The 21,453-nt window shown below is 58.0% G+C and overlaps 1 protein-coding gene across 6 annotated transcripts in view; it reads left to right on the top strand.

Annotated features, from left to right (window-relative positions):
• Positions 1-21,453, top strand: part of TOM1L2 (target of myb1 like 2 membrane trafficking protein) — a 72,226-nt gene that overhangs the window by 41,341 nt on the left and 9,432 nt on the right. For 2 of the 6 annotated variants that reach the window (XM_043904051.1, XM_043904053.1), the window contains exons 3-13: positions 2,823-2,901; positions 6,336-6,485; positions 8,173-8,307; positions 9,207-9,341; positions 10,077-10,193; positions 14,972-15,105; positions 16,908-16,956; positions 17,169-17,292; positions 17,900-18,017; positions 18,930-19,005; positions 21,022-21,087. In XM_043904051.1, coding sequence (XP_043759986.1) covers positions 2,823-2,901; positions 6,336-6,485; positions 8,173-8,307; positions 9,207-9,341; positions 10,077-10,193; positions 14,972-15,105; positions 16,908-16,956; positions 17,169-17,292; positions 17,900-18,017; positions 18,930-19,005; positions 21,022-21,087 — 1,183 coding nt within the window. The remainder of the gene's footprint in view (positions 1-2,822; positions 2,902-6,335; positions 6,486-8,172; positions 8,308-9,206; positions 9,342-10,076; positions 10,194-14,971; positions 15,106-16,907; positions 16,957-17,168; positions 17,293-17,899; positions 18,018-18,929; positions 19,006-21,021; positions 21,088-21,453) is intronic. The other 4 variants (XM_043904052.1, XM_043904054.1, XM_043904055.1 and 1 more) reach the window with 2 other exon arrangements.

The raw sequence follows: 21,453 nt of genomic DNA on the forward strand, positions 1-21,453 counted from the left end.
GTCTCGGGTTGGCTCTGGTGAGGATCACGGTCGTTTTCATGACCTTCTCGGACCTTCCCCAGCTCACAGAGTCCTTGTGCCCAGCCTCTATGCTGGAGGAGCCCATTAACTGCAGTGGAGCAAGGGAACAACTAGGAGGGGTGGCAGGAAGGGAGTGGGGGTGCCCAGGGTATGAAGGGGGTGCAGCCTCGCCCTCCTGGGGAACAGAGAGGAAACAGCTCAGAAGCGGCAGTCCTGGTGTCAAAGGACCAGATGGCTTCAGGATGACTGGAGGAGTCTGGGGTCTGTGGAGACTCTGGGGAGGCCAGCTCCTGCAGCTCCAATCTCTCCCCCAGAAGCTGCCGGGTGTGGTATCTCCTTCCTGCTCTCAACCTCTGGGCCCCTGCTCCCCTGCTCCTGGCTCCTGGCTGATCTGCTGCTGCAGGGAGCTGTGTGGGGCCCCCGATAGGACTTGGATCCTATCTCCAGGCTTCTTCCTGGGAGAAGGGTAAATAATACTTGCCTTTGTGCTCCCTCTCAGGCAGCACCTCCCCTCTTAAGTTGGGAGCTACAGCATCTCTGATTTCCCTCCTTGCATCCCCCATTGGGAGCCTGGGTGCTGTGCTCCCTGAGCCACAAGTGAGCGTAGCCCTGGGCGGCTCTGCCTGTTTACTGCTCTGTGGAAGTCCAAGGGGAGGGGATAAGACCCTATGTGATGGAGCCTTTGAGACAGGAGAAATCAATCACGCTCCTGGCCGGTGGCTCCAGGAACCCCTGGAGCTCCACCAGCTCAGGTCCACAAAGTCCTCAACAGCAAGAGCTTGCCAAGTCCCTTTTCGCATAAATCAGCACTCCTGGTAGGAACTGCTGCCACATTGCACACAGCTCCGGCAGGGCCTCTCCCCAGGGCAGTGCTGCTGCAGCCACACACAGACACAGCACACACACACAATACACAGACACACAGGAGCACACACACAGCACATACAGGACACACACTGAACACATACACACTGCACACACATGAGCACACAGAGCACATACATACGAGCACACACAGGGCAAACACTGCACACACACAAGAGCACACACATAGCACACATATACAGCACACACACAGCACGCGCACACACACACAAGAACGCACACAGCACACACAGGGCACACACTGCACACACACATGAGCACACACAGCACACACAGGGCACACACTGCACACACAGGGCACACACTGCACACACACATGAGCACACACAGGGCACACACTGCACACACAGGGCACACACTGCACACACACATGAGCATACATGGCACACACTGCACACATACACACACTGCACACACAGCACACACACACAAGGGCACCCACAGGGCACACACACACACTGCACACACACATACGAGCACACACACACAAGACCACACATGCACACACAACACACACACACAAGAGCACACCACACAGGGCATACACATACACTGCACACACCCAAGAACACACACACAGTACACACAGACACACACACACACACGGCACATGCACTGTGTGCACACACTGCACACAAGAGCACACACAGAACACACACACACCTCCGACAGGGCCCTTCCCCGGGAGCAGAGGACTCCTGTGGGCAGCCTGACTGCAGGCTGGCGTCTGTTATTCCTTCTGGAAGCCTCTGCTTTCTGTCTAACTGGGCTAATCGGCAGAGCTGCTCCCTCCCCTCCCCCAGCTTTCTCACACACTTTAAAAAGACATTTTTGTTTGGCAAGTAGGTAAGTAGGTAACAAATATTTCTGAACTATCAAAATAGGAGGGCCCCAGTTTAGATCTAGATTATGCTGACCTGCGGGTGGGAGCCCAGAGGGCAGGGGCTCTTGAGAGAAGGTGATGTGGTGCTGGGGGCAAGGGTTTCATGCCCAGGTCACTCCTGGCACCACGGCTTTGCTGAATCCTGGCTGAGAATAAATTACACAATGTGTTAGACACAGGGTTGCGCCTGAGAATAAATTACACAATGTGTTAGACACAGGGTTGTGCCCAGTAGATGCCCTCCTGGGCAGGCTGAGGACCCACCTCCCGGCCGTGTCCGAGATGTCAGGAAGAGTGTGTCCTGGATGGTCAGCGTGTGATGCAGCCGTGTCTGCTGGAGGCCCTGCAGTTCTGCCCCAGGAAGCCTGGTCAGATCTGGAGCCTCAAACCCACAACTCCTGGACTTTTGAGCAGACTTACTTCAGTTTTCTCAGGGAGAAAGGCACTCCCCGAAGCCAGAGGCTGGACATCCAGGCCTGTGCAGGGACTTTGCCAAGTTCCCTTCTTGACCCCACATGCCAGCCGGCTGGTCATTCTTCTGGGAGAACCATGCTTGCACATGATGCAGAATTCAAGGGGGCCGGAGCCTGTGTGTGACCCCAGGAAAAGTCCCTGCTCCTCAGCCCCACGCCCTTCCCAGGGTCAGATCCCTCCAGGGTCCCCTCCCTGTGGACGTTGGACATGTGTGCCGGGTGCTCCTTGTCCTGAGCTCATGTGGCAGCGTCCCCTCTGCCCGGCTCTGCAAATGATGCTGGTCCGTATCTTTGGACCGGTGTGAGGAGCTTCTGCATTCTTCAGTGCAGCTGCATGGTACTCCATTGTGTAGAGAAGCATGGTTTAATTTAACCTGATTCACGTTGATGGGCATTTCATTTGTCTGCAGTCTTTCTCATTTACAAACGGGCAATGGCAAATAAGCTCATGTACACGCTGTTGACACTGTGGCCCTGACTCTGGGCGGCCCTGATTCTGGCCCTGACTCTGGGCAGTGCCCAGGCAGGATTGGCAATGTCTGCACTTGTCTCTTCTCCAGGCCGAAGGACGCCATTCGGGCCCTGAAGAAGCGGCTCAACGGGAACCGGAACTACCGGGAGGTGATGCTGGCACTGACTGTGAGTGCCCCTGCCCCTCTCCCAGGGTGGGAGCGTGGCCAGGAGCCTCGGCCCAGACAGCAGTGCCTCCTGCTGCTGCCCCAGTGTCTTGCCCTCTGAGATACGTGAGCCTGAGTCTGATGACGTGTTAGCAGGGACGAGGTGTGGACAGTGCTGTCCGATAGAAGCCCCCAGCAGAGAGGCCCCAGGCCTGGGCATGGGTCCCTGTTGTTCACCAGTCTGCCATGGGATTCTGAGGCCAGCTGCTCCTCTGGGGTCAGCTCCCTCCCTGTGAGAGTGCCAGCTCCCCCGAGCACCTGCCCAGATGTTGCTTCCAGAAAACTTCCCAAGAAGGTTTCCTCATCCACTTTTAAGGATGAAGAAACAGGCTCGGAGAGGCCCAAGGTTTGCCCCAGATGTCACAGCTAGTGAGGTGCCAACTGGATTAAGGGGTAAAAACTGAACATCGCTGCAGAGGGTCTTGGGAAAATCAGCAAGTGACTCCTTTCAGGAAAGAACAGACCAGATTTTTGCCTGTCCTTGAGATGTCAGAGGGCTTCACAGGGGCACTAGTGGTAAAGAACCCCACTGCCAATGCAGGAGACATAAGAGACACAGGTTTGATTCCTGGGTCGGGAAGATCCCCTGGAGAAGGAAATGGCAACCCAGTATTGCCAAGAGTCTCCAGTATTCTTGCCTGGAGAACCCCAAGCACAGAGAAACCTGGTGGGCTACAGTCCATAGGGTCACAATGAGTCAGACACCACTGAAGCAACTTAGCATGCACACAAGATGTCAGAAAATTAAAAGGGACGGCTTCCAGTGTTCTCTCTGTCTTGAAACCTAACATTTTTTCAAATGTGGTTAAAAACTTGCCTGCCAATGCAGGGAACTGGAGAAGGCAATGGCAGCCTACTCCAGTACTCTTGCCTGGAGAATCCCATGGACACAGGAGCCTGGTAGGCTGCAGTCCATGGGGTAGCGAAGAGTCAGACACGACTGAGCGACTTCACTTTCACTTTTCACTTTCATGCATTGGAGAAGGAAATGGCAACCCACTCCAGTGTTCTTACCTGGAGAATCCCAGGGGCGGCGGAGCCTGGTGGGCTGCCGTCTGTGGCGTTGCACAGAGCTGGACACAACTGAAGCGACTTAGCAGCAGCAATGCAGGGAACACAGGTTCAATCCCTGGTCCTGGAAGATCCCACGTGCCACGGGGCAGCTAAGCCCCTGCGCCACCACTCCTGAGCCTATGAGCCACAACTGCTGAAGCCCGAGCACCGAGAGCCTGTGCTCCACAGCGAGAGAAGCCTGCTCCCTGCAACTAGAGAGAGCCCGTGCACAGCAACAGAGATCCAGAGCAGCCAAAATAAATACATAAATAGCTTCCGAATGTGCACTGCAGTACTGTAGGTTATAGTCACCACGTTCTCTGGACCTGAGAACTCACCCACCTCACCACTGAGACATACCCTTCACCAGCCTTACCCTGTCTCCTCCACCCCCAGCCCCTGGCATTCACTATCCTAACTCTCTGTCTCTGAGTTTGGAATTTTTAGATTCCACATGTAAGTCATATCGTACATTATTTGTGTCTGATTTATTTCGCTTAACCTAATACCCTTGAGAATCATCCCTGTTGTTGCAAAGGGCAAGATTCCCTTCTTTTTATGGCTGAATAATATTCCTGTGTGTGTGTGTGTCTGTGTGTGTGTCCCATTTGATTTTCTTCGTGCATGCACCCATGAGTAGACACTTAGGTTGTCTCCATGTCTTGGCTGTTGTGAACAAGGCAGCTGTGAGCATCGGGGTGCGTGTGTCTCTCCAAAAACATGATAGTATTTCCTTTGGATGTCCACCCAAGGAGCGGGATTGCTGATCACGGTAGCTCTATTTTTAGTTTCCTAGGGACCTCCTTTCTGCTCTCTGTAGTGGTGGCACCAGTTTACATTCCCGCTAGCAGTGCACAAGGGTTCCCTTCTCTCCACACCCTCACCAACACTTACCTCTTTTGTCCTCAACATTCCTCAGATGTTTTAATAGAATTTAGATTTTTCTTAAACTCTTTTCAAATAAAACAAACAAAAAAATGCAATGTTAAGAACCACTTAATAAACTCACAACTTGAAAAATTAGATAGGGACTTCACTGGTGGCCCAGTGGCTAAGACTCCACGCTCCCAATGCAGGGGGCCCCGGGTTCAATCCCTGGTCAAGGAACTAGATCCCTCGTGCCACAACTAAGACCCAGTGCAGTCAAATAAATAAATATATTTTTTAATTAGATAGGCAACAGATAAGGTGTGAGGTGATAGCTCATTGTGTTTTTTTCCCCTTTAGCCACGGACTTTATTGTTTGAATATTTGCAGCTATTATTCTATACACAAGTTTCTTATAAAATTCTACATTCCATCTTGCTCAGTCACTCCACTCTCCATTTTATGCCATCTTTTCATGAAGAGATATTTCCCCAAATCACCATCTGTCTGATTGTGTATTTGTTATTGTTCAGTCACTAAGTCGTGTCTGACTCTTTGCGACCCCATGGACTGTGGCCCTCCAGGCTCCTCTGTCCATGGGATGTCCCAGGCAGGAATATTGAAGCAGGTTGTCATTTTCTTCTCCATCATTGTGGTTCTGAGTTGTGTTTTCCTAATGAGCAGTGATGTGGAGCTTCTTTTCAGGTGCCTGTTGATCATCTGTATGCTTCTTTGGAGAAATACTTAAGTCCTTTGCCCATTTTAAAATAGGATGGTTTGTTTTTTTGCTGTTGAGTGGCGTGAGTTCCTTATATACTTTTGTTAATATCCAAAATCTGATAACACCTTATCAGATTTTATTTTGCTAAATTTTTTTTTTTTGCCTGCTCGTGGGCCTTGGCCGCATTCTGGAAACTTCCCACATGTTTCGGGCCCTCAGGCCATGGGGAGGGGTTCACTTCTTTGGCAGAGCAGCCTACAGTGGGCTGTGCCAGCCAGGGCCCCTTCCTTCTGCAGCTTCTGCTCTCCTAGGATCTGGGGCTCCACTGCCTCTGTCCAGGGCACTTTAAGGACCAGATGAGGGGACAAGGCCCTGGCAGAGGTTGCCTGTCATCTGAGGAGCTCACTCATCTTGGAGGAGGGTGCCTCAGGGTGGGCGGAGATGGGTGCTCGGAGGAGGCTGCAGGCCGTCCCAGAGGCCTCCTCCCATGAGGGCCCATGTCCACTGGCCATCAATGTCCACTCATAGGCTCGTTTCTGGGAACACTCAGTCGTTGACCCCACTGAAACCCCAGCATCCTTCTTGTGCAAGAGCTGGTGCCTTCTGACTGCTGTGCAGCCCAGGGACCCTGGCCAGCAAGGGGTCACTTGTGCCTCCAGTTTGACTCTGGAGGAACTGGTTGGCAGGACCAGGCAGGAAGTGGCTATCTGCTGCCCCTCAGCCCCGGTGGTGACCTCTCTTCCTGCCCACGTCAGGTGCTGGAGACGTGTGTGAAGAACTGCGGCCACCGCTTCCACGTGCTTGTGGCCAACCGGGACTTCATTGACAGCGTCCTGGTCAAGGTCATCTCTCCCAAGAACAGCCCCCCCACCATTGTGCAGGACAAGGTGCTCGCTCTCATCCAGGTGGGTCGGTGACCCTGGGCCTCTCCCACCTCCTCTATAAAAGCACCTGGTCCCTGCCTCCCTACTGCAAGTCTGAGACCCCCACCATGTTCTGGAAAGCCCCTGCTGGTTGGGTGACCTGTGCAGCCCTGGGCTGGGCCTTAGGTGCAGGCACTTGAAGGTGGCCCTGGTGGCTTGTTTGGGAAGTCTGACCTCCTCCAGACTCTGTCCCCTCTGAACAACTTTGTCCTGTGCTCACAGCCAGCCCGCATGGAGGAGAGCAGGTGGACAGACGGAGAATGAATGGGGTCCTCAGCCTTCCCTCCCGGTCCCGCTGGCTCATGGCCATCTCCCAAGGCCCGCGTCTCCCCAGAGAGCAGCCCAGCCCCCCCAGGCCTGGCCAGGCTCTGTGGAGAGAGGACCTGACCCAGCAGCTGGGTACACATTGCCCTCCAGTGCATCAGGGGCCTGTTGATGGCTGTTGGGCAGGTGCCCTGAGAAGTGTCACTGACTGGAAGGGACAGTTGAGGTCTTCAATGTCAGTTTTGTGGGGGGAGCTCCTGGAGCTGTCACCCTCCTGCAGAAGTAACGGCAGAGGCCGTGCCAGAAGTAGCTGTCACACCCCTGTTTGTCCCCGACCTCCCTTGAGGCTGTGGGCCATTCTCAGATCCTAAAGTTTAGGTCTGAGACTAAGAGCTGGCCCATTTTGAAGGTGGAGTCACAGGACTGAGCTGGGTTTGAATCAGGTGGCGCAACCAGGGCAGCTGGTGGAGACAGGGGCTCCAGGTGCTTCTGTGCTCCGGCTGGTGCTCCTGCTGCGGCCCTGCCGCCCACCAGCATCCAGACCACACCGCATTGTGGCCACTTTGGGCTGTCCTGACATGGGCGTGAAGTCCCTGCAGGTTCAGACGGGACAAGCAGACCTCGGAGGCCGGGCTCTTGGCAGGGTCTGTGGTTTGTGAGATGCAGCAGCCGAAGTGAGCGAGTCTCTTTGGAAACTGACCTCGCGGCTTCTGGTGGTCAGCTGGTGAGGGACAGGTCTCTGACCTCAGGTTGGCTGGAACCCTTCTGGAGTCAGGGAGGCAGCTGTGCCTTCTCCTCTGGGCCTGCTTTTTTGGGGGTTTCCTCTGGAGGTACTTCTTTTTTTGATATATTCTGTAACTTCTGAAGAACAGAATTGTTTGAAAAAATTTAACAGGTCCATGAACCAGGGATGAGTGGCAGTCTATTGAAGTGTGTGTCCTTTCCTCTTCGGGTTGTGTCTGATCTAACAGAACCTGGTGGCTGAGTCTCCCCGTGGACTGTCCCATGAGGGCACATGTTCCCCGACGCTGTGGGCAGCTCCTGCTTTCCTGCCCTGGCTGCAAGTACCTGCCCGTCAGACGGGCGGCCAGACAGCATGGGCTCTGTGTTCCCTGACCTATGAGGAAGCCTGGGGTCAGCCTGGGCCTCCCCGTGCAGAGTGAGGAGGCCACACTCCTGTCCCACACGGCTTGCAGCCAGTCGTGGTCAGGCGTGTCACCTGGGCTCAGCCCCAGGACTTGGGTGGGGTTTCTTGTCGCTGCTCTAGGAGGTGCCCCATGTTGGACTTGGTTTTGTGCTTTGTTTCCATCTGAACTTAGCCTGGCAGTGCTGGCAGGAGGAGCAGAGTGGCTGGGACGCGGCCCTGAGTGTCCGGCACCACTAACAGGTCCCTCCTCCCCTCCAGGCATGGGCCGATGCCTTCCGGAGCAGCCCTGACCTCACAGGGGTTGTGCACGCCTATGAGGAGCTGAAGAGGAAGGGTGTGGAGTTCCCCATGGCTGACCTGGACGCGCTGTCCCCCATCCACACGCCGCAGCGGGTGAGCCTCCCAGGAGCCCATTGCAGATACTCTCTGGGTTGTTCAGCTTGTCAGCAGCTTCCTTAGGGCTCCAGGGCGTCTCTTGTTGACAATAAAGAGGTGCCAGAGGGAGACAGCTGTCTGTGGGGCCTCAGTGGCAGCAGTGTCCCCCAGTTTTCACCCCATCATGGGGGCTGTGACCCCAGGGACCAGTGAGGATGCTGTCAGGAGGTGGCTGCTCCATCCTGGGAGGGTCAGGTGCCTGCTCTCCAAGCAGGGCATCTGGGGGACTGCATCTCCCTGCGGCCCCGAGCCCCTCCAGCTCCACTTCCACACTGCAGATGCCGAGGGGCTGATAGCCTCACTGCTCGTGGGGCAAAGAACAGCTTTCAGGCTTCTCAACTCACGTTAAGAGGCCATCAGGGGCTCGGAGGGAAGCATGGGGACCTGGACTTTCCAGTGTTTCTCGCGTGGATCATCCAGGCCCTTGGCTGTGCTTTGTGGGGTAAACAGACGTGTTTTATTTTTTGAGTAATAACAGAACGGTATTGTTCATATGATTACAGAGGACAGTCGGTAAATTACATGATTACTATTTACATTAGTCTACTTGCAAAGGCCAAAATGTCATCTTCTGGTACCATGTAAGGTCTCCTGAGGGGCTCCTCCATAGCAGTGGCCCTCTGCTCAGACCCCGTGGTGGTCCTGACAGACTGAGGGCAGCCAGAGCCCTCAGGATGCGGGGTCTGGCTCTCTGGGTTGCATGGGGTGCCTGTGAGGTAAGTGGGGGAAGGAGAGGTGGGGGGCGAGGGGGTCAGGCTGACGTGCAGTCCCGGGGTGGGAGCAGTGTTGGGGGTCGGTGCCAGGCCGGCTGCATGGGTGGCCCGGGTTGACAGAAGCCTTTGTGGTTGCCCTGCCAGAGCGTCCCGGAGGTGGACCCCGCCGCGACCACACCCAAGTCCCAGTCCCAGCCGAGGACGAGCAGCGGCCCCTACTCGGCCCCGCAGGCCCCGGCTCTGAGCACTGTGGGCCCCATCACTGCCAATTCTGAGCAGGTACTTGCGCACTTGGGGCCACGGGTGACCTGCCAGCTGTCTGCGGTCCCCTCCCAGGAGACAGACCAGGCCTCCCTGGATGGAGCTGAAGGTGGGGGTGGGGAAGTTGGAGCGGGTAGGGGAGATGGGAGTGGAAGCACAGGGCTGGGGCAGGGTGGGCAGGAATCAGGCAGGAGCTGAGCTGTGAACATCATGACCATGCGTGGCCCGCAGAGGCTCAGATCTACCCAGTGAGAAGGCCGCCTGCTGTGGAGGCAGAGGTGGGAGGAACCCCACCATGGCCGGCACATGGCCTCCCTGCCCTGAGAAAAGGGATGGTAGACATGTTTGCAGGTGGACGGCCACCGAGACCTTCCCCTGACAGGCTGTCTGTGCTGGGGGGCTGGCAATTGGGATCTGTCCCATCCCTGGGTGGGGGCTGGTGGGGAAGGCGTGGCTCATGCTGGCTGCTGTGGTTAGACCTTGATTCCCGGGCCAGAGTCTACAGCTGTGAGTTTCCTGGACAAGGCCCCCAGCCCTGCAGGGACCTTGGGCACCAAGTTCACTAGCGTGTGAAGGAGCAGAAACGGGCCTGAGAGGCTCGTGTTCCCTGCAGGCCCTGCTTGGCCCCCTCGCCCCACCCAAGTGCTGCCCCTGGGGGCCCCAGCTGCCGGCACCCTCACGCAGGCAGACGAGCGAGGCCACATCCAGCTCGCTGACCACCGCCTGCTCCCCTCCCGCCCCCTGGCCCCACAGATTGCCAGACTGCGGAGTGAACTGGATGTTGTTCGAGGAAACACAAAGGTCATGTCCGAGATGCTAACTGAGATGGTCCCTGGGCAGGAGGACTCATCCGATCTGGAGCTGTTGCAGGTGAGGGCATTTGGGCCGCGGTCACAGAAGGTGGCTCAGGGTTTGGGCCCATCCTTGAGAGGGACCGAGTTAAGGAAGCCGGTATCGGCCCCATGCATCCTGGGGCCATCAGAGGCCAGTCCCTGGCGCTTTCTTCTTTATTCTTCTTAAAAACCTGTTTTCCTGGTTACAAAATGCCAGTTGTAGACTATAGACCCGTCAAAAAAGAAAGGAAGTACAAAGGAGAAAACGATTTCCTTTAATCCCAACGTTCACATATAAGCACTGTTGGTTTTGGTGAATTGCACTCAGACATTTTTTCTGTGTTTATTCCATATGAGGCGATAGTATGTGTATAATTTTATGTTTTGTTTTGTTCACTCAATGTCACAAACATGCAGGGACTGTCAACTCTTCCTGTTCCTAGGGGCTCCTTGTGAGACATCTGGGATGATACTGAGGTTCTTGGGCCAGGGTGGCTCATATCCTTGCCCACTGGCTACCTGCAGTTCCAGGAACCTGGCAGAAAGGGGTCTAGGAGTATGGCTGGCCCACAGGGCTCCTGCCCCATGTCCACTGAGCCCAGAGCTGGGACCCAGCCCTCCCCACACCGTCTCAGAGGCTCTGGTGTCTGGAAGTGGCAGCAGCTCAGCCTGCAGGGGCAGCCCTCTGGGGGTGGGGAGAACGTGGTGTGAGGGAGGGTCTCCCCCAGGAGCAGATGCCTGGGCGACAGGGCAGAGCTGACGGTGTGGCCCGTGGGAGCACCTGCCACACCTTCCACTCAGGGCGGCTGGCCTTGGTGCCTGAAGGCCACACCGCATCTGCCGTGGGCACGCTGCTGCTGTCTTTCAGGAGGGCACAGAGCCCGCATCAGTGGTCTGGGCCTGAGTGGTGCTGGTCGTGCCCCTTCCAGCCCCTGAGGAGGGGGTGGGGAAGCCAGCCTAGAGGTGTTTGGGCTGTGGTCCCTGCCCTGGGGGCACTCAACCGTGGGCAGCCCATCTCTCTGGGCCCAGGCCCACCAGCTGCTCTGGACAGGGAGTGGAGGGCCTCCCAGCTCGCCCATGTGCCAGCCATGCGGCGGCCTCCACCCGCGGCCTGAGAGGATCTTCCAGGCGTTACCCGAGGCTCAGGACCTGAGGGGGCGTCCTGAGGCAGTGTTGTGCTATGTCAGCACCAAGTTCCTGCTGACCAGTCTGCAGTGGGAAGGACGGAGGTCCTCGCAGCGGGCATAGTGGAACAAAGCCAATCCCAAGCAGAGAGCATGCACGCTGCGTGTGTATATGTGTGTGTGTGTGTGTGTTCAAACAAGACAGATAAGGCTGAGCCGACAGCATGCACTCTGCATGTGTGTGTGTGTGTGTGTGTGTTCAAACAAGACAGATAACGCTGAGCAGGCAGCATGTACTCTGTGTGTGTGTGTGTGAGTGTGTGTGTTCAAACAAGAGAGCCAGGGCCGACCAGACAGCATGCACTCTGCGTGTGTGTGAGTGTGTGTGTGTGTTCAAACAAGAGAGCCAGGGCCGACCAGACAGCATGCACTCTGCGTGTGTGTGTGCATGTATGTGTGTGTGTTCAAACAAGCCTGTCAGCCAAGACACACAGAACCTGATCTCTTGGCGTCAGCTCACAGTTTTCAAAAATAGGTTGCTTCCCATGACGTTTCCTTCCTCTCTGTTCTGCTCTGACTCCAAGCCTGCCCGCTCGCTGCTGTCTTATGAACCAAACAGTAAGGATGGCCCTGGGTGCCAGTGGGAGGCTGTCCTCTTGGCACAAAAGACTCACAAGCCGGCAGCACTATGAGCAGACAGGGTCTGCTGGCTGCTTGCTGTGCCTCTCAAGCTGTCCCCGACACCCCCCTCCTCTCCTCCCCCACAGCCGGAAGCCAGCCAGGCGGGGTCTCCCGGGGGTCAGGGCTGCACTGGACAGCAAGGCTCCACGTGGGAAAGTGCCACAGTCTGCTGGCAAAGGGTCGGGCTGGAGAGCAGCCAGACTGCTCAGGGCAGAGCTGTCCAGAGCTCACAATGGGAATAAATGCGCTTGTCATCAGCCCAAATGTTCACGCCAGCAGAAGCTGCTGCGGATTTGAGTGTAAATTGCTGGGTAGGAGGTGGAGGACATGGGAAGAGGGAAGCAGAAGGTGTCAGCGAGGCACACCATGGCGGCAACCAGCATCTGGGAGGGCGACCAGCGGCCTCCTGCATTTCACGAAGGACCTGTGGAGCGGCAGGGACTGGAGCAAGGTGGACAAGGCAAGGCCGAGTCCCCCTGGGATGGTGAGGCCAGGGCCTGGAGTAGCACAGAGGCCTCTCTCTGGGCCGGAGAGACTTGCTGGCAGCTGGTCCAGCCCTGCCCTACGCTGTCCCCCTGACGGCAGCTTGCCCAACACCCTCATTCCTGAACATCCTCAGTGACAGGCCTGGGAAGCACCTCCTCCTCCAAACACAGGATTCGGATAGACTTTGGGAAGCAACTCGACAGAGCAGAAGAGCCGCAGCTGAGGGGTGCCGGAGTGTCCTTCCAGGAGCTGGTGACTCGGAGCCTGGAGTAATCGCTGCCCTGGTAAAGGACTGGGAAGCAGCTGAAGAGTCACCAGCATAAGGCCAGGCATAGCTTGTCAGAGCCACTGGGGCTGTGCATGCTTGTCCGTCCACATCCACCCCCTGCCTGCGGCCCCACCAGCTGAGCAACATGAATTCATCTCCTGTGCGGCAGGTCCTTCACTGCTGTGATCGGCCACCCTCCCTCGCTGGTGTTTCTCAGCAGGAGGCAGTGCTGGGGAACCTCCATCTCCCTCGAGAGCTCTCCAGCCACATCTCCCGGCTGCGTGTGGGCCCCAGGTCTGGGCCTGAAACCTGAGGCTCTGCCTCTGTCTGCTGGAGCTCAGCCCTCGGTCGCACGCGGGAATCTAGGCTTTGGAATCGTTGGGATGCCGGTGCCGACGGCCATGCCCCTGCTGCCCCCAGACCAGCCTCTGCAGCTTTGTCTGCAGTTAGCGATAACATTTAATTAAGCCAGTGGTGCCCAGAACAGGCGTTCCTTCACAGCTGTCCCCCAAAGCCTGGAAGGCTCCTGGAAGAAGCCCTGCCCCACGTTGTCTCTTCAAATAGCAGACGGTTTATCCCCTCTTGCTTCTTGCATCTCATTTCAATAGAAACCGAGATGGCCAGGACTCTTTTCTCCAGAAAAATCTAGTTGACTATGTGTTCAGCTTCATTATTCCCCTCTTGTCGTCAACAAAGACTTTCTCTTCCTCCGTCTCCTCTGTAGCTGCAGAGCGCAGATCTGCAGGACCCCATTCCCTGCTCCTGGGAACCCAGCAAGATGATTAAAAGGTTGTTCTGCAAGGTGGGGATGAGAATGTCCCCTGAAGAAAAGATGAAGGTGTGGGGATTAATTAGACAGGAAAAGGATATTTTGCCAGGTGCTCTGATGGATGGAGGGCATTTGCACCAAGAGCCGTGACCAGCTGCTCACCCCACTGTTGAGACCCAGACCCAGGAGGCCAGACCGAGACTGTCCGCTGTGAGGACGTTCCTGTCTTAGCTGTCTGGCTGTGGATGATCGCTTGGAGGCCCTGAGGGTGGTCGGTGCGTGTCTGTGGTGGCACAAATCTTTATGCTCTGTGGTCTTTCTCACTTATGCAATCTCTTTCTCTTTTTTTGTCCTTTGTAACTTTTTAATATAATAACTTAAAAGTTTGAAGCAAGGAGAAGGTAAAACTTTTTCTCTGCAGAGACCCCACGAGGCCCATGATCTGGGTCCATGTGTAGGTGAAGCTCCAAATGAGGGGCCCCCGGGTGCTGGCCCAGGTGTGGCACACCCAAGGCCCTGACAGTGGGTCGGGGGCTGTCTTGCCCCCTCCGCTTCAGCTGAAGGTCACAGGAGCCAGGCACTAGTGTACAGCTTTGGGTCTCCTTCAGAAATCATCTAGTGCTTCCCAAATGCTCTGTAGGGTCCTTCCTCCAGGAGTAAAACTCTACAGAGACCCCTAGCATATTAAACAGGTGAAAGCATATGAGGCACCCTGGCTGTGGTGGCAGGGGCCAGAACCCTGGGTGGGGGACTGGGTTGGGGGGGCAGCGCCTTGGGCGTGGGAGGGCTCTGGGCAGAGCTTCACCTCTTCTCCCACCCCCTTCCCATCCCGGACAGCTGAGGGTCAGGACTGCTCGCTGTAGCCCTGACACCCCGCAGGGGCTGGGCTCCAGGGGAGGCTGACTGCAGTCCCTCCTTCTCCAGGCCTGTGTTGTCGCTTCTTCGGGCAGGTGTGCCCGGTGCTGGAGCCGCTGCCTGCAGTCCGCGGAGGGGCTTGTTCTCCTTGCGCTGGTGGCGCTTTCGCTGGGGTGGGTGGGAGCCCGGCTTTGCTAACTAGAGGTGAGGGGGGGTGGGGCTGGGGGCGTGCTGGAGGCGCTGAGTCGGGGTGTGTTCACAGCGCACAAGCAGTCTTGGTGGGTGCCCAGAAAGCGTTGAGATGCGTGGGGATACAGAGGATGGGGCTGCCTGTCCCAAGTGATGGGGTGGCGCCTGGCATGTTCTGTTGAAGAGAGGAAGCAACTGCAGGGAATCGTGTTCTCAGGTTTTACAAGCAGTCTGTGCGAAGTTGTTCTCCGCACACAGCAGAGCGCACACTAGGACGCTTGTTCATCTACTGGGGGTGGCCGGAGGGCGGGGGGTGTCCTCCGGGCCTCGCGCACACACCCGGCCTTGTGGTGGGTTCTAGAGCACGGGCCCTGGGGTGGCTTCTAGAGTCGGCACGCGCCGCTCCGAAGCGAGCCCGCGGTAGCCGGGCCGTGTGTCCGCAGGAGCTGCACCGGACCTGCCGCGCCATGCAGCAGCGCGTGGTGGAGCTTATCTCCCGCGTGTGCAACGAGGAGGTCACGGAGGAGCTGCTGCACGTCAACGACGACCTCAACAACGTCTTCCTGCGCTACGAGAGGTGGGGGGCGGGGGTAGGAGGGGGCGGGGGCAAAGTCTGTGGCAGGGGGCGGGGCCCGGGCCCGGGCCCGGGCGGGGCGGTCCAGGGCAGGGGGCGGGGCGGGGGAGTGGAGGCAGGTGCTGCCCTCCGTGAGCCTCAGGCTGGTCCCATGCCTCCCACCCAGGAGGGAGAACGGCCGGGAACCCCTGGCTCCTGCATCTGCTCCTTGGAGGAGCACCTGAATCTGCAAAGGATTAAGAGGGGAAATCTCTACCAGGGATTTCTTCTTTCCCATAATTAAAAAGAGAGACTATCCTCTCCTTTGCAGTGTCTGGAGGCTCTGAGGCAAGGGGTGTGAAAGCCGCCGGTCGCTGCTGCCTTGGGCACTCTCTCTCTCTCCTCCTGCAGACAAGTCAGTTTGGGGTTCAAGGTAGCAAACCTGCATATTCTCTCCCTTCCAGGAGCCTTCCCTCGGGAAGAAGTGTGGGATCCAGGCAGTGTTAAGCAGGCAGGTGGTGGTGAGCGGGTTCCCACCCCGGGTCTGGAGGGGGCTGCCCTAAGAAGCACCTTGGCCAGGCCAGCGTTTTGCCCTCAGGATGAGGTGGCCTCTGGGCTGCAGACTCTGGCCTGACGACCTGGCATTGCAGAAGGTCCACGTGACCAATGGGCATCTGGGCCTCAGGCTGGTTTTGCTGTGGGTGCCACAACTCCGGGCCTTGTTTCTGCTTCAGCTGTGGCGGCAGCAGTGGGTGGCCCTGTGTCCGCCAGTTGGGCGACAGGCCGACCACGGTAGGAATGTGGAGCCATCCGGGGCCCTGAGTGCCAGGGGGCACAGGAGTAGAGCCGGGTCGGGGGGAGCTCAACTCCCAGCCCCAGAGCCCTGGGCCCTGCCCTGCATCTCCCGTGTCTCCAGTCTCGATGGACTGAGCTTCTCACCCAGTAAACCCATCTCAGGAATAGGGTACTGGTGATACATAGGCAGAGCCTGGCGCTGGCAGACCTTCTGGCCAGAGAGCCTCTGACAGGACGGAGAGGGCATGGGGGAGGTGCTCCAGCACACGAACTGCAGGTGGGTTAGAATTCCTGTCCGTGTAGACTGAGTACAAACCACATCCCAGCTTGTCCTTGGGATCCCTGCTCACCAGGCGTGACTGCAGCACGTGGCGGGGACCACTGAGGGGCAGGAACCCCAGCAGAGCCCCAGCTGTAAGAGGCCTTAGCCTACAGTGTTGGGGCTGCCATGCTGGTCCCTGCCTGGGACAGAATGCCTTGAGTTCAGGAGAGGAGAGTCTGTCCTTGGCCAGGCTAGGTCCTCTCTCTGGTGACTGACCCCCGCACAGCTGCTGGGGCCTGAGGCCACCTTCCGCCTCCAGGTGCCAGCCCGTGGGCCCCACTCTTTCCTCCAGCACCTCGGCTCCTCACTCCCCAGCAGAGCTGCCGGACAGGGAGGGTGGCAGTTCTCGCCTGGATCTGAGATGCCCCCAGGGAAGGTGGCTGACCCAGCGCCCCTGCAGGGCCCAGAGGTGCCTGTGGTCTGGGAGGCCACAGGAGCTCAGTGAGTGACAGTTGAGCCAGAGGAGCCCAGGGTGTGCTTTGATGCCTCCTGGACGTGCCAGCCAGCACCTCCTCCCTCTGCTGCAGTGCCCATGGGAGGCTGACCCCCCACCCCAGTCACCCCATGCAAAGGCAGGCAGGTGTGTGTGTACAGGGTGTCTGCTCTCCGACCCCCAAATGAGCCTGGGTCTCTACTGGCCTGTGGGCCCGCGAGCACCACAGCTCCACCTCCCCGCACCCTCCTTACTCCACTTTCCCTTCCCCCTTAGGTTCGAACGATACAGGTCAGGCCGATCGGCTCAAAATGCCACTAATGGGGTGAGTGTTCCTTCTCAACTGCCTGGGGGCCAGGAGACTGGCCTGGATTTGACCTTACCTCTGGTTTTCCTAACTTTGGTTGAAATATTAGGGTGATGGAAGAGCAAGCTCTGAGGGGGAGGCTGGGGGCACATCCCTGGCGGGTGGCTGCAGGGAAACCCTGGGATCTTGTGGGCTTTCCCCTCTGGACCAGCACGTCTCCTGCCTGGCAGGTGCTGAGTGAAGTGACAGAGGACAACCTCATAGACCTGGGCCCGGGGTCTCCAGCCGTGGTGAGCCCAACTGTGGGGAGCACAGCACCCCCATCTTCTCTCTCTTCCCAGCTCGCTGGCTTGGGTGAGTGTCCCAGGCCTCCCCCCACCTCCTGGCCTTGGTGGGGGGGTCCATGGGGCAGCGTGGGCCGGGTCCTGCTGTGCCAGCTTCAGCTCAAGGCTTCTCCCTAAGTTTAAGAGTTTGAACTTGTTGGAAACCTGGAGTGGGGGGTGGCGGTCCAAGGAACTGGAGGCTGAGGACAGGTGGCTTCTGTGTTGCACGCAGACGTCCTGTGTGGCCCAAGTTATCTCCTTCTCAGTGTCAGCTGGGCCAGGGCGGTAAACCGGTGTCAGCTCCTCAGGTGCTGGACCTGCAGCCCTGAAGGCTGCTGAGGCCACGCCAGGCCTGGAAGGGTCGGCAACTGACTGGTGACCTGTGGGCACCTATGTAACATTTGTCACATAAGGGACCCTGGTCCATGCCGCTGTGACTGGCTCCTGGTGTGCCCTGCAAGGCCCGCCTGCTCACTGCTTGCCCTTGTCTTGGAGCAGCGTGGGGGGCTGTGGCTGTTCTCTACCTTTCTGCCCCCCAGGACTTCCACCCACCAGGGGCAGTCCATTGGGGAGGGGGGGCGGTCCTTCCTGAGGTCAGGCCCACATCTGTGGTCACCTGTGCTGTGTTCTGTATGCAGACCTGGGTACAGAGAGTGTCAGCGGTACCCTGAGCTCACTGCAGCAGTGCCAGCCCCGGGATAGCTTCGACGTGTTCGCCCAGACCAGAGGGAGTGCCTCGGCTGAGCAGCGCAACCCGTACGCGGGGGCCCTTTTGGTGGCTCTGGGGACACTGGGGGGGCTGACCCTGGCCTGGCCCCAATGGCCAGCACAGCGGGGCCTTTAATTCGCTGGGGCCAGGACTTCACACTCTGGCTGCTGGAACCTGGCCGGAAACACCCATGCTGAGTGAGGTCGGCATCCAGGCCGTGTCAGTCTGTCCAAGTCTGGGCTCTGCTGCTACCCCTACTCGTCACTGTGGTTGCAGGAACCACCTGTGGGGTGGGGGGTGCGACGTGGGCAAGAGGGTGTGGAAGGCAGGCAGCAAGTTGGTTCCTCTCCCCGGGGGTGTGGGCAGTGGCTTCCCTGACAGCGACTCTGGCCACGATGAGCCAACTGGAATTGTGGGAGTTGATTCCAAAACACACAGCCCCCTGTATCTGCTACTGGGAGCCTTCTGTTCAGCCTTGACCCACCTTCCAGGGCCCAGCATCTTGATGCATCCAGATCTCTGGGTCTGTGCTCAGGGCTCAGCAGGTTGAGCAGGGCCCCAGGCCCCACTTCAGCACAAGAAGTCGGGGAGTAGAAGAGACAGCCGCACAATGCGTGACAGACCCTGACCCTAGACCGGGAGACCCCCCTCACTTGTCAGATGCCCCCCAAGATCGCTGCTCTGCTTTGTATGGCCGCTCCCTCGCAGCACCCTGTCCTTGAGCCTTAGAGATACCTCATATTGTTACTTGGAGACACCTCATATTGTTACTTGAAAGGGGGACACTGAGGTGCAGAGGGAGTGAGCAGCTGGACCCCCTGGCTTCAGCTGCCTTCAGACCCCGGCCTAAATATCAAGGCTGCCAAGCACTCGTGAGGAAGGTACTATGGCCAGAGTGGATGGCCAGTCTACCCCCGTCCATCCCCATGACTACCCCGTTTGTGCTCCTTTGTCCCCAGGCCTGCCTACGAGGACCCCCAGGCCGTCGGAGTACCTGCTTCGGCAGTTGATGGTCGTAAACAGAGCTCCGAAGTGGTAGGTCTGGAACCCTGCTTTTTTGCCTGGAGGGAAGGCCGGGGATGGGGTGGGGTGGGTGGTGAAGGTGGCTAGAGAGTTAGGCAAAGCTGATGGCAGTGGGGGCAGACCAGAGGGCAGACCTGGGTGAGCCACTTCAGCTCGCTGAGTCCCCCCACCTTGTGGGAGACCCCAGTGTCAGCTTTTCCAGGAGAAGACAGGCCCCGAGAGGTGGGGACTGCGAGGGCAGCCCGAGAGTGGGCAGTGGGCAGGGCTGCACCCCAAGAGGTCTGACTGGGAGCCCTGCTGTGCCCCCCGAGGTGGCTCTGGGCTCCAGGGCTCCTGTGGTCAGGGAAGGTCTGTCTCCAGAGGTTGTAGTGCCTTGGGCTGGGCAGCAGCCCAATAGGTAAGACCCTCACGGAAGGGACAGGAGGTCCCGCAGGTCCACCCACCTGTTCCATCAGAAGGGGGTTTGTGTTCTGGGCTGGCTGGGGAGCTGGGCTGCAGGGGGATGGGCAGCGCTGAGGGTGGAGGTCGGGTTGTTGGGGCCCCAGATGCCGCAATGGCTCTTTCTGCCTACCTGAGAAACGTGTGGCTGTGAGTGAATGAATGCATGTGGGGTGGACCGTAGCTCTAGAACAGCTACCCACCCCTGTCCTGGTCTAGCAAGGGGCAGTGCTTCCTCAGCATCAGCCCCTGGCCTCCCGCAGACTCTGTCCAGGTGGCCCGAGCAGGTGGCAGTGCTGTGGCCTGCTGTCTGCAGGAAAGCTGCTCCCCTGGTCCCTTCTGGTTTAGGCAGCTTGGAGAGAGTCGTGCATCTCTCCTCACCGGCCACTAGGGGGAACCGGAGAGCCAGCTCGACTGTGGCTCTCGGTGCCCCGCCCCCTCAGACCCCTGAGGCCGGCTGGCTCTGCTCCGTGCTCTGGTGGTCATGGTCCAGGGTCTCCTGTTGCTGAGGGCGCCTCCCCCTAACTCAGGGCACCAGGGGGCCAGTGAGGCCCCTCCCCTGGCCCCCCCAGCCAAGCTGGCCTGGTCAACTTCCCTCTCTGCCTTCAGGCCTGCCCCACCTGGCCCAGGTGTGCCCCAATGCCAGTGCCTGAGACTCAAGCTCAGGAACGTGGCCAGCTTCTCACCCTTCACCCTGGGCGGGCGGATGCCTGGCCTGGCCGCCTCCCTCTTGTCAGCATCTCCACCTGCGGAAGACAGGCTGCTCCCCATGTGTCCTGCTCAATGGGGGACGCGGGAGTAGGGGTCCTGTGGGCAGGGCAGTGTGTATATGTGTGTGTGTGTGTATGTGCGGCTGTGGGGGGCATATGCCTGTCTGTGCATGTCCATGTCTGTGTGTCTGTGAGTTTGTGTGTCTGTGTGTGCGTATCCCTGTCTCTGTGTGTGTCTGTATGTCTGTGTCCATGGGTGTGTCTGTGCACACACACACTTACATGTGTCTTCAGGCCTGTACTTCAGGTTTTGTTGTTCATATCCTAAACAGTGCTGACCTGAAAATGAAAACTGGGCCAAGGGTGAAATTAAGAACACAATAAAAAGGGAAAAAGTGTGTAACCGCACCTCCACAGTACATCCAAATCAGGAATCTTAGCTTTAAATTCTTTTACTATGTAAAAAGGCAGTATCCCCAAATTCAGCATTCACATTAAGAGTTGGAAAAGGAACACACAGGTAACTGAAAGGGGAAAAAGAGGAAAAAAAGCATAAATGAAAAAAAATAGAAATGATTATGCCACAGCTACTTCTGTGACGTCGCCCCTTGGTGACCCCAAGAGTCCCAGGCAGGGAGGCATCTCCGCTGGCCTCAAGAGGTTTCCCAGGGTGGGGACAGGGCTTGAGTGTGCCCTGCCCTGTTGGGATCCCCTGTACTTAATTCCTTCTTTTATGCAGGGGTGTTTGGGAGGGGGTGGGGTGCTGGGTACAGCTCCTCGGTGACTTAGCTTCTCTGTTTCCATGACACCGGCTCTTGCCTTCTTTACCACGGGTCTCGCTGTGACTTTCCTTTCTGGGACGTTTCTGTCCTCAACCCAGAAGAGAGGTAAAGGTGGGGACTCTGCCCTGGAGCCCATAGACAGCTGGCTCATAGCCCAAGGAATGGTGAGCGGTCACCAACCGCGCTGACCCCTTGTCTCCCCAGCACTTCCCTCTGTCGCCTGCTGAGCCCCTGTGAGTCGGACAGTCCAGGGCCACCCCCCACCCCAGTGGGTGCCCAGTCTCCCCCTCCTGTCTGTCTCCTTAAACCACAGACTTCCAGCCCCAGAAACACAGCTCTGGTTTTCTGCTGAGCTCGGGCGTTTGCAGGAGTGAGGGGAGGGCCCTTCCCCCTTCATTGTCTCTGGAGCTCTGGGCAGTATTCACTTTGCAGGATGAGCACGAGTCCTGTGGCCTCTGCCTGGGGGTGGCAGGGAGGGGGGGGGGCTGCTGTGAACGTGGCCGGCCTCGGCTGGTGGGGTCTGTGCCCAC

Source organism: Cervus elaphus, chromosome 5 (assembly GCF_910594005.1).
Source record: "Cervus elaphus chromosome 5, mCerEla1.1, whole genome shotgun sequence".
In the NCBI taxonomy this organism is placed as follows: Eukaryota; Metazoa; Chordata; class Mammalia; order Artiodactyla; family Cervidae; genus Cervus; species Cervus elaphus.